Source organism: Populus trichocarpa, chromosome 10 (genome assembly GCF_000002775.5).
Source record: "Populus trichocarpa isolate Nisqually-1 chromosome 10, P.trichocarpa_v4.1, whole genome shotgun sequence".
Lineage (NCBI taxonomy): Eukaryota > Viridiplantae > Streptophyta > Magnoliopsida > Malpighiales > Salicaceae > Populus > Populus trichocarpa.
Genome location: NC_037294.2, coordinates 3,977,970 through 3,990,003, shown reverse-complemented (window position 1 = coordinate 3,990,003; position 12,034 = coordinate 3,977,970). Strand labels below are relative to the sequence as shown.

The following is a 12,034-nucleotide window of genomic DNA, read 5'->3' as shown; positions in this document are numbered from 1 at the left end:
ATTTAATATAAAATTTAAATTTTAAAAAATAAAATTAAAAAATAAATATTCAATACAAAATATATATTATAATTAAAAATTTAAAAATCAAATTTAATATAATCAGTAAATAATATGATATTTTTAAAATTTTTTTGCTCAGAATAAAATAAAATAAAAATATTTTTATAGAAATTAAATCAAATTTTTTTACTAGAAAATATTTTTCACTGATAAATTTTTTAAAATAAATAAAATTTGAAAAGTAATTTTAAAAATTACTTTTTGAGAAACAATCGTAGCCTAACACAGAAGAAGATGTCCGAAAGGTAATCGACCGTATATTTCAACTTGATTTTGATTTTACATAAAATACATCAGCAGGGGGAAGGGAAGTCTTTCCTTTTTAGGCTAACGAAGACTTCACACCACTCCACAAACTTTCACTATTTTCTTCCTTCACAACCCCCCTACTCCCCCAATATTACAACATTCGCCCCCAATACCCTCCTCCTTTTCATTTCTCAACCCTAGACAACTCCCTAATTACCAGAAGTTTAGCTAATTCGCCCCCATATTCTCCCTGATTTTCAGGGCCGCCTCCCGTTTTTTAAAAAACTCACGGGAGGATCCGATCTTCACAAACCAAGAGAGACATGACAAGGACGAAACAGAGAGGAACTAGAGAGAGAGAAAGAAAGATAACCCGAATCCGGACCCGAAGATATTAACCGGGTCTCAACATTCGAGTCGAAGCAAACGCCTTAGATCTCTGGTGGCCGAGTCATCAATTGAAACCTGCTTCTTCTTCGAAAAAGACGGCAAAGGAAGCGAACTCGGCGCCGGGGACACTGCAAAAGCCGATCCGGCGTACATATCACACTTTCCATTCACCGGAGACCTCAGATCCACGATCCTGATCTGTTTTGAAACCACCTTGGGGTCCGGACCCAATCGGTCCGTGCTAGCAACAACAAAATCACCACCATTTCCTTGTTCCTTCTTCAAGGACGCAGTGTCGCTGCTCTTGATCTTCGTGTCTAGCGACTCTCCTCTCCGTAAAATCGTAACTTTCTCCATCACCTTGTTGTTCCTGGGGATCTTGAGATCATCAACAGTGCCTGATTTCTTTGAAATCGACGGCTCTGGTTGTTTCTTTCTCTGGCCCGATCTCTCAAACCGAACCGCTGTTGGTTTTCTGTTAAACCTAGGGTTGCTGTTGTTGCAGTAGCTGTTAGTGCTATAAGCGTTAGGGTTAGAAACGTTTCCGTTTCCATAGTAATAATTTCTCCGACGACAGGGAGAAACTCTGATTCTTTCAATCAGGCAATCTTGTGGCCTTGCAACCTCAGTCCCCATAACAATAAACAACAACAATAATACCTCAACTAAACAAGAAAGAGAGAAGACAGGAAAATCACAAGAATCTCGTTATTGTTGTTGTGTTCGTCAAGCTTTTCTCTTTCTTTCTCCTCTAACAGGGAGGGAGGGAGGGAGAGAACGAAAGAGAGGAGGAGGCAAGAGATGTGGTTGTGAAGGAGAGAGGAGGGTTTGCCTTGGTATTATATAGAGAAGAAAATGAGTAGAAAATGGTTGTAAAGGAGAGTTTCCCACCGGCCTTCCTTGTTCATTACATTATTTTTACGCGTAAATGACCCTGACTGGACGGGGTTCTGTTTTAATATTAACTATAAAATCAGTCCTCGATTTATAATTATTTTGACAAGGCACTCCTCGATCTTTAATCATCAAATAGAAAAGGTAATATTATTTATATCCTAATATACGTTAAACTTAAATGTGCTATAAAAAAAATAAAAGATAAATGTATGCTTAACGGAGTTGAAAAGCCTAGGAAAATAAAGAAGAAACTTAAGGAATGGGGACTGACTTGTGAAATGAAAATATAGTAGAGGATATATTTGTAGTTGTCCTTGCCCTTTCTTGTTAAGAAACAAAACTAGGATAACGGCGTTTGCGGGTGCACCGGCCAAGGGTTAGTTGTCCGTTTCTATCTGTCCATTTGAAATTATTTTAAGGTGGGGGCCACCGGGGCCGGGTTGTTTAATAGGGATTGATGATGCTGTCCTGGGTGGGTTCGTTTCCGGTGTGGTGCTCAGGCACCAGAATTATTAGCATATGAGGCGCACATATTTCTTTATAAAATATCAAGACTTCATGCAGGAAATTGGTCAAAAAAAACATTAAGAAAATCAACCTCCATTTATTATCATGATAAAATTAATACTCTATAGTTTTAGTATTTCTCAAGGAAAGTATTTTTCAACCTTCACATAATATTCAACATTAAGATTGCAATGTTTGCATCATCAAGACTAATAATATTTGTCGATTATACCAATAAGATTATTTATTAATCTTTCTTTAAGAGGTTCAAACTTATATCCATTCTATATTATACATATATTTTATTAATATGGGTGTTCGGATCAGTTTACATGCATCTCGACTAATCTCACGGCTCTTGAAATTAATAATCATGTAAACTTGTGGGCCTAAAATTTGTAAGACTCGAACAGAATTTTTAAGACTCTAAAAAACCATTTAAATTTATCATTTCTCAACCAAATCTTTTCATTACATACTATATTTATCATTATTTATTCATTTTTTTCATCCTAAATCTCTATTTTTCTGTTGAGATATCATTATCTTCGTGTGGAGGCTTACAAAAATCATTAAAAATATCCTAGATTTTAAGCATAATAACAATGTTTCTCCTTTTGATAAATCAAACTAACAAAGAACAAATCAAACTAATTGAATAAATCGACTAGCCCGACAAACAAACAAATCTTCTCCTTTTGAAAAAAAAAAAAAAAAACAAATCTTCTCCTTTTGATTTTGTATGTTCAAACACGCACGGAAACCAAGTTACAGTGAAGCAAGGTCAGAATCGCTTCATCAATTGCAAGATACCATGAAAAAAAGGGAAGGTGATGAAATCATGTTATTTTAAATTTTAAATTTTAAATTTTTATTTTATTTTTTTATTAAAATTATTTTAATATATTTCTAAATAAAAAATATTTTAAACCTCAGCTTCTACCGCAATTCAAATGAGCTATAACCTTTTATATGTAAAAACAAGATATTAAAATTATTGACATAAATTTATTCATTCAATCGTCCAGCCCATCAGAGAAGAAAACCCAATTCTCAAGAAAACACTGTCATAATTTCCTTTTTGTTGAGTAAAAACTCTGATTTTTGGATTCAAGTTCCAATTTGGAGTGAAGGTAATGGCCGAGGTGGTGAAGATGGCAATCAATGGTGAAAATGAGTTTAGCAATGCGAATAGAATGGTAGGTTTGTTAAATGAAAGAGAGTGACATGTCGTCACTTATGAAATTGGTAGAGAAAATTTATCAATGTTTTTATCTCAAAATAAATTATTATACCTCTTAATTATTTGTTGTTATTATGAAGAAGAAGAATATGCAGAAATTGTGGCAATATGAAGAAGATGAAGAAGAAAAACCCATATATATATATTGAGTGAAGAATATTCGATTTTGCTTTATAGTTTTTTTTTTTTAGAACACTGTGGATTGTTATAATGTTTCCTCACATAATTTTTGTTTTGCTACAGTGTTTCCCCATATGTTTTTTTTTAAAATTATCTTTGTCGAATTTTTTTTTAATATTGAGCTGGTTGAGAATTCAGCTTTAACTTTCCCCACATGATGTTTTTTCATTTTTTTTTCCAAAATTATCTTCTTTTTTTTTTCAATTTTTTGTTTTTTTTTCAGAATTGTTTTTGTTGATTTTATTTTTTTTAATATGGAGCTGGTTGAAAATTTAGCTTTGTAATTTTTTTTTCTTTAAAACACTGTGGATTGCTGCAGTGTTTCCCCACATGGGTTTTTTTATGATTTTTTTGTTTTTTTTTTCCAGAATTGTCTTTGTCGATTTTATTTTTTTCATATTGATCTGGTTGAAAATTTAGCTTTATAGTTTTTTTTTCTTTAAAACATTGTGGATTGCTACAGTGTTCCCCCACATGATTTTTTTTTTGTTATGATTTTTTTCAAAATTATCTTTATCGATTTTATTGTTTTTAATATTGAGCTGGTTGAGAATTACAACTGTAAATTTTCTTATGAAACACTATAGATTGCTACAGTATTTTCCTGCATGATTTTTTTTTCTTTTTTTTTATTATGATTTTTCCCAAAACATTTTTTGTTTATTTTATTTTTTAAATATTAATCTGGTTAAGAATTTAACTTTGTATTTTGTTTTCTTAAAAACATTATGAATTACAATAGTTTTTCTTCATATAATTTTTTTTATTTTTTCTACAAGTCTATAACAACGCACAAATATACCACAAGCCCGCAATATCATGCCGGCATGGTATCTAGTAATAAATTATTATACGTTAGGTAGTCTCATTCCGACAGATTGAGTCATGACTTAATATTTAATCTAAATAATTCATGTTTTCAAGCAAAAGCAATGCTTCTGCACTTCACATGTAAATGTCATCATTCTATCTATCTTTATTTATTATTTACACGTTTCATCGTCTAGATCAAGAGCATTGCGACGTGGCCACTTGCTTTGCACTTGTTTTTTTTTTAAAATAAATAAATATAATTGCAACTTTTTAAAGCAAGGAAATCATGGTTTGAAAAAAAAAAAAAAAAACTATGCTATGCTATGCTTTACCGCCTGCCAATCCTATTTTTAAAACTACGCTATGCTTTTTTCTTTATTAAAAAAAAAAAGAAAAGGAAGCTCAAAAGGAACTCTCTCTCCCTCTTTGTTTCTTAAAATGACTTGTAATCTGATTAGTTTAGGTAGGATTCCAAGTTCTTCATGTGCTTTAAATTAGTATAGGATAATAAGCAAATCTTCAGTTTAGATACGTTTTTTTTTTAATCAAGTGCTTGCCAACAAAACCACCAGTCAAACATCAATTGATAGTCCCCATCATAGTTTTAAAACCCGGCCCGGTCCGGCGGGTCGACCTTGGTCTGTGGCCGGGCCGGGTCTTAGCAAAAAACAGGCTGGGAATTGGCTCTGAGACTCGAGTTTATATATATATATATATATATATATATATATATATTCATGACCGAAACGACGTTGTTTTGGCCTTTTACAATTAAAAGGTCAAAACGAGAAGAGTAGAGGAATGAACGCAGTGCAGAAGTGAGAAGACCTAATTAATTTCAAACCTAATTCAAGAAATCTTCAAACCCATTTCAGTTGCGAAGAAGAGCAGAGAAGCATAAGACTTTTGAATCCTTGATCGCTGTTTCAAATCTAGAATAAGATTAGATGAGCTGTTGTTACTTGTTTCTTTTTTCTTTCGCTATCCTCTGTTTCAAATTGAAACATCTTTTAAAGATTCTTCCCTCTATTGAACTTGCAGGAGAGCTTTACTATAACAGTGGCATCGATTCTTCCCTCTGTTGACCCATTTGTTTTGAACTGGCAGGCTTGTAACTCCACAGGTATGTATCTTATTTTTTATATTCTTTTATTTTTCTGCGACTTCAAATGGTCAAAGACCTCAACTTTGCTGTGAATATTGTTGTGAATATTGCTGTAAATACTACTCAGACATGGAAAAAATGTGATGAGAAAGCTCTTGACTTGCTATTCTATTTTATTGTGAATTTTGTTTTATTATTCATTCGTTCTGCTTCTGTTTCTGCTTCTGCAATTAGTTGTTTTTGCTTTTGCTGGAGTGATTGAATTTGATATCCCTGTTCGTTTGTTCTGCTTTTACTTTTGCTGTTAATTTTGTTACTATTCTGCTTAAGCTGGTTGTGCTTAGTTAATTTTGTTACTTTCAGGAATCAGGATCATTTACCTGATCAAGGACAATTCTCCAACTCAAGAAAACATTGTAAACAATTCACCTATTATTTAGTCCGTCTGTCGTTCATTATTTTTAAATACAATCCAAACGACAGACAATTGAGATTATTTTCTCCAAGGAAGTGCAAACAAGGAAAGGAAAAACTTTGCAATTGAGCTAAGAAATTCTAGAAGACTGTAACGTAATCTTAGAAAATAAATTTCTTCACAAATAATTCTTCTGCAGACCCGAGAGGTGGTGGTGGTGGTCTCTGCAAATATCACTTTAAGAAATCTATGATACACTGTAACCCAAAAAAAAGAGAGAGAAAAATCATGGTCTACCGTCCTTATCAATGGCATATGGTGTATCCAAGGCGTTGGGTACCCTTTGACCGTATCTCAAATTTAAGGTTTGCTTGTTTTATGAAAAATATTATTTTAAAAAATATTTTTCTCATTTTCAATGTGAAAGAAACATTAGAAAATAAATTATTGAAGTCATTTATTCATTATATAATAAAAATATATGTTTTGTTTAAAATATTTTAAAATTTATATTTGGTTTGTGTTTTGGATATTGAATTAAATTTATGTTGTTGGTTTAAAATTTAAATTTAATTTATGTAAGTGTTGCATTGTAAATTTGTAACCAGTTAGGTGTTTTATATAGGTTTTTTTTGGGTTGACCCGGGTCAATCCATCTGACCCGTGACCCGATCAATGGATCGGGTCGGGTTTTAAAACTATGGTTCCCACATTGGGGGTACTTTTTTGCACCGTAGATAGGATTTTTTTTTTCTGATCTTCAAAAAAATGTAAATGTCAGGAAGTAAAATTGTATTTTTAAGTTGATGATACATCATGGATTAAATATTTTTAAAATATTAAGTTGATGATATATTGAAAGATATAATATTTTAAAAAAATATCGAGATATTGTATTGATTTAGACCAACCATGGTTAATCTATAAAATTTGTGATTTAGGGTATAAGACCGTCACTAACCTGTAGAATACAAATCAAAATAAATTAGAAAGTATTCAATTCTAATTAACCCTGGAAGCAAAAAATGAAAACAATAATTAATTAAAAAAGATAAAAAAAAGGTGATATCTAAGCAATTAATTTAACTCAATTCAAAAACATTTAAAAAAAAAAACTAGATTTAACAAGCAATAAAAAATAAAAACTCCCAAGAAAACTTGAGTTATTTTCAAAATTAGTGATAATCCTATAGAAAAAAAAAATAATGGAGCCCAATTTCTAATTAAATTAAAATATTAAAAGATGAAACTGAAAAAACATGAGTATAGAAAAAGAAAAAAAAAACAAGAAAACATGGGTGAATCACTTAATCTTGAGTTAATCTCTCAAATTCAACTCAATCAATAGATAAAATGAAATTCAATTTCTACCTAATTCAATGTTGAATGATGAAATTAAAAAAAATATCAAATGAAAATTTTTGATAAATTAAAAATAGCAATAAAAAAATAAGGATAAAATCTGATATGAAAAATATCAAATTTGTTTAATCAAAATCAAAAGAATGAGGACCAAAATAAAATTAAAATATTTAAATTATGCAAGATAAAAACATAACACATGTTTCATTTTAAAAAATAAAAATCATCTCAAATAAAATTAAAAGAATAAGAACCAAATCTAATAGATAAAAAAAATTAAAGGAGGATGAAATTGAAAAAAATCCAATTCTATAAATTCATTAAACTAAAAAAATATAATTTAAAAGAACAAATATCAAATTTAAAAAATAAATAAATTGAAGGACTAGTATGAAGATTCAGAAGGTAAGGCACGAAAATAAAAGAGAAGAGAAAAAAAAAGTCAACTAATATCAAATTGAAGGAAATTAAACTACATGCACTACCCAATGATGGAGGTCCCACTAATGATTTGGAAAACACCAAAGAAATTCATTTTTAGCGGTTGTAAGTTGTCGTGTGCACTGCCTGTATACTGTAGGGTGACTTATTCACTAGTGTGTGAAACGCACGCACCAACTATTTTTATTTATTTTTTATTTTTTATATTTATTGAAATATTAAATTCCGTCTTTCTAGGTAATAACCAAAAAGCTAGGGTGAAGGTATAAAAAAGTACATTAAATCTAGTTAAAGAAAATTTATTTTTAAGATAGTAAAATTATCGGTGCACTTTTTCAATCAAACAATGCAACGAGTCTTGAATTACAATGCTACTTTTGTCACACCTTTAGATTTTATTAATAAAATTTATTAAAAAAGATTGGAGTATAGATTTTTTTCATAAATACATCAATTTTAATAAACAAAAGTTAAAGTAAAAAAAAAAAAAATAGTGAAGAGAGGTAGTATATGCGATGATACTGAAATGAGATGTTGATCAGTTTTGTAATATAGATAATGTATTTAAAATCAAATCAAATGAACAAAGAAATTAGAGTACATTCTAATTCATTGGGTTCTCTCCATCTTTTTCTTTCTATTCCAAGTGTGAAGGATAAGTAATTTCAAATTGCTAAAGCCATGTCAAATAACTTAATCAATTAAAAAAAAATTTAATTTTTTTTTTTGCTAAAATTTAATATGGTTTGTATGTTTTGAATCATTTTGATGTGCTGATGTCAAAAATAATTTTTTAAAAATGAAAAAAACATCATTGGCATGCGTTGCGGCACGAAAAGTTATTTGAAAAGCAACCACTACCACACTACCAAGCACTCTAGTCGACTAGCATTATAAATTAGCGTTTACAAGTTGGTACTACACTAAGAATAGTCATATTAAAAAAAATTTAACTTAAAAAGAATATCTAGATCGTAAAGAATTATTTTATATTTTTATTAAATTTAACTTGATAGATAAATTTTGAAATCTCCTGATTCAACTTCTTGCCTAACTTGAATTTAAAATTAAATCGTATGAGATTTTTTTCGACGTGGCTCAATCAACTTGATTGGTCTAAAGGTATCACGACCAAACAATAAAAAGACATGAAGATGAAATTGATAAATAAGAATAGAATTGACATAAAATAACCTTCTTACCTAACTCGAGTTTAAAATTAAACCATGTAAGAGTTGTCCTAATATGACTTAGTCGACATGGACGGTCCAAAGGCAGCCTAGTCGATCGGTGAGACAATTTTTGTTCATGTGGGAGGATTGTTGGAGATTTATATAATTAACATGATTTAAACAAAATATAGATGGATAAAAAATTAATATACAAAAACCCTTGGTTTTTCTACTCAAAGAACCCTTGGTTCTCCTATATTTATAATTCTTGATTTATGGTGGCTAATCAAAGATTGATAATAGTATGAATTAATTCTTCAACTTTTTAGCTTTCAAAATTCATTATAAAAGAGAGGGGAGTTTGAAGAAAGAGTTTCTAATTTGAATTTTTCAGGTTTTTTTCACTATTTCTCACTTTATTTTTAGTGTTTTCATTTTTTTTATGCTTTGGTATTTTTTCTCTTAAATCTAGAGTTTAGGTTCATACTTTGTGGAGAGATATTTGAGTTCTTTTATTTTAGTCAAAGATTTTATTTAAAAATACATTTAAACTAAGGTGGTGGTGTTGAAATGTTGAGAGAAATATTTCAAACATCATAGTTGAACAAGTGAGGAGAAATAAAATCTTAAGGACAAAGACAAATGATTGATCCCTGACAACAACAAAAATTTTATTCATTTAAAGTATTTTAACAAGTAAATATTATTTTTTATTTTAATTTAAGCATTGTTGTTTTTATTATTAGGATGTATGATATGACTCTGATCTTATATATATTGCAAGTTTGAATATGTGTTTAATATTCAAACTAGTATTATTTTTATTTTTATTTTTATTATATTAATTTTGAAAGCATGTATATTTTGAATTTTATTTGCATATTTATAAATTTAAAATTATATATATTATAGACTTGCTTTGAATAATTTTTTATATTTTTATTATGATAAACTAAAGACTCTAATATTAAAGAACTCTAAAACGCGTGGGATATTCACTGTAGCAGTTTTTTTTTTTTTTTTTGCTTTTGTTTTTCTTACATGTTTTTTTTTGCTTTTTTTTTTACCCAAAATTGATTTCTTCTTCATTTTTTTGTTTCTTTTTTTTTAAATCTTTTTGTTTCAAAATTATCTTTGCTAATATTTTTAAATATTGAGCTGGTTGAAAATTTAACTATGTAGTTTTTTTCTTTAAAACATTGTGGATTGCTATAATATTCTCATACATTTTTTTTTTATGATTTTTTTATTTTTTTTTTCAAAATGGTCTTTGTAGATTTTATTTTTTTTTATATTAAGTTGGTTGAGAATTTAGCTTTGTAGTTTTTTTTTAAAAAAACAATATGAATTGCTACAGTGTTTTCCCTATATAGTTTTTGTTTTGCTGCAGTGTTTCCCCATATATTTTTTAAAAAAATTATTTTTATCAAATTTATTTTTTCAATATTGAGTTGGCTGATAATCTAGCTTTAGCTTTCCCCATATGTTTTTTTTTATTTTTTTTTCTTTTTTTCCAAAATTGTCATTTTTTACATATTTTCTTTTTTTTTTGTTTTGTTTTTTTCAGAATTATTTTTGTTAATTTTATTTTTTTACTATTGAGCTGGTTGAAAATTTAGTTTTTTTGTCTTTTTCTTTAAAACATTGTAGCTTTCTCCACGTGTTTTTTTTTTCGCTTTTGTTTCCTTTTTTGTACATTTTTTTTTTCATTTCTTTTACCGAAAATTGACTTCTTTTTTTTCTAGATAGCCTTTGTCGGTTTTTTTTTATATATTGAGCTGGTTGAGAGATTAGCTTTGTAGCTTTTTTTTTAAAAAAAAATACTATGGATTACTATAGTGTTTCTCTTACATGGTTTTTGTTTGGCTACAGTGTTTCCCCCACATGTTTTTTTTTAAATTATCTTTGTTAAATTTATTTTTTCAATATTGAGTTGGTTGAGAATTTAGCTTTACCTTTAGCTTTCCCCACTTTTTTTTTTAAAATTTTCCCCACGTTTTTTCATTATAATTATAATAATAATTATTATTATATTGTATTATATTATATAACTGTTTTTTTTCTTTTGTTTTTTCTTTTTATTTTTTTTAATGAATTTTTTTTGTTTGATTTAGTTTGTTAATGTTAAATTTTTTTTATTTAGTTATCAGATTTTCATGATACGAATTTCGGGTTTGATGAGTTAACCTGATTTGACGAGTTATTTTTTTCATTTAGTTTAGTTTGTTAAAGTTAATTTTCTTTCTATTTAATTATCAGACTTTCATACTTTCATGACACGTATCCTGGGCTTGACGGGTTAACTTGGTTTGATGGGTTAACCCGGTTAATTCTAGGTAAACCCGTCATTTTTTTTTTCTATTTAGTTATCAAACTTTCATGACGCAAATCTCAGGTTTTACGGGATAACCTGGTTTAAAAGGTTGACCCAATTAATTCAATGTTTTTTTTTCTTTTTCTTCATTAGTTTTTTCCTTCATGTTGATTTTTTTTCTTTGTTTTTTTTTAATTAATCTATTTAATTATCACACTTTTATGACACGACCTTATAGCCAAACCCACATCCAGTATTCTTGGGTCCGGTGTTACAGCCAGATTCACTTAAAGTTGGGTCATGTAAGTTTAATTTTATTATTAATATTATAAATATTACTCTTAGGTCAGGCGTTGCAGCTAAACCCAAGATTCTTGGGTATAACTTTACAGAAAAACCCAAGATTTTTAAATTTTTATTTTTTTTAATATTTTTTATGTAAAAAAAATAATCTGCAGCATCGCGCGGGTATCAAAGCTAGTATTTATAATAACGTGTTTTATGGTTGTTTACCAACATGCTAAGGTGTTGCAATTAAGCTCCATGGCCTGTGAGCTTTGACTCAAACCTTTTCCTGCTCACTTTCTTCCCAACTTTTGAGAGAAGAAAAGGAAAATATGCCAAAAAAAATCTCAACTGCCACATTAATTACTCTTGCAAAATTGGTGGAAACAGACTTAATTTCCTGAAACTAATTTCTAAGTTTTCACTAAAAATAAATAAATGTCACCAAGTTTCCGTGCAATTAATTATCCACGTCCCCACACAAACAACCAAACTAAAAATTGTTTTTGCATAACGTGATTAATTTCTTTTCATATTTAAATCTTAACTGGATCATTTATAAAAATAAAAATTATTATAATATTTCCATAAATTAGAA

The 12,034-nt window shown here is 28.8% G+C and overlaps 1 protein-coding gene across 1 annotated transcript; it reads right to left on the bottom strand.

Annotated features, from left to right (window-relative positions):
* Nucleotides 1-298: 298 nt before the first annotated feature.
* On the bottom strand, nt 299-1,524 carry LOC7475939 (uncharacterized). Its single transcript, XM_024611315.2, has one exon. The coding sequence runs from the start codon at nt 1,336-1,338 to the stop codon at nt 718-720; it is 621 nt and encodes a 206-aa protein (XP_024467083.1). The 5' UTR covers nt 1,339-1,524; the 3' UTR covers nt 299-717.
* Between the last annotated feature and the right edge of the window lie 10,510 nt (nt 1,525-12,034).

Bases quoted from the DNA above. Each gene is read 5' to 3' on its own strand.
- LOC7475939 (XM_024611315.2), bottom strand. From the start codon at position 1,338: ATGGGGACTGAGGTTGCAAGGCCACAAGATTGCCTGATTGAAAGAATC.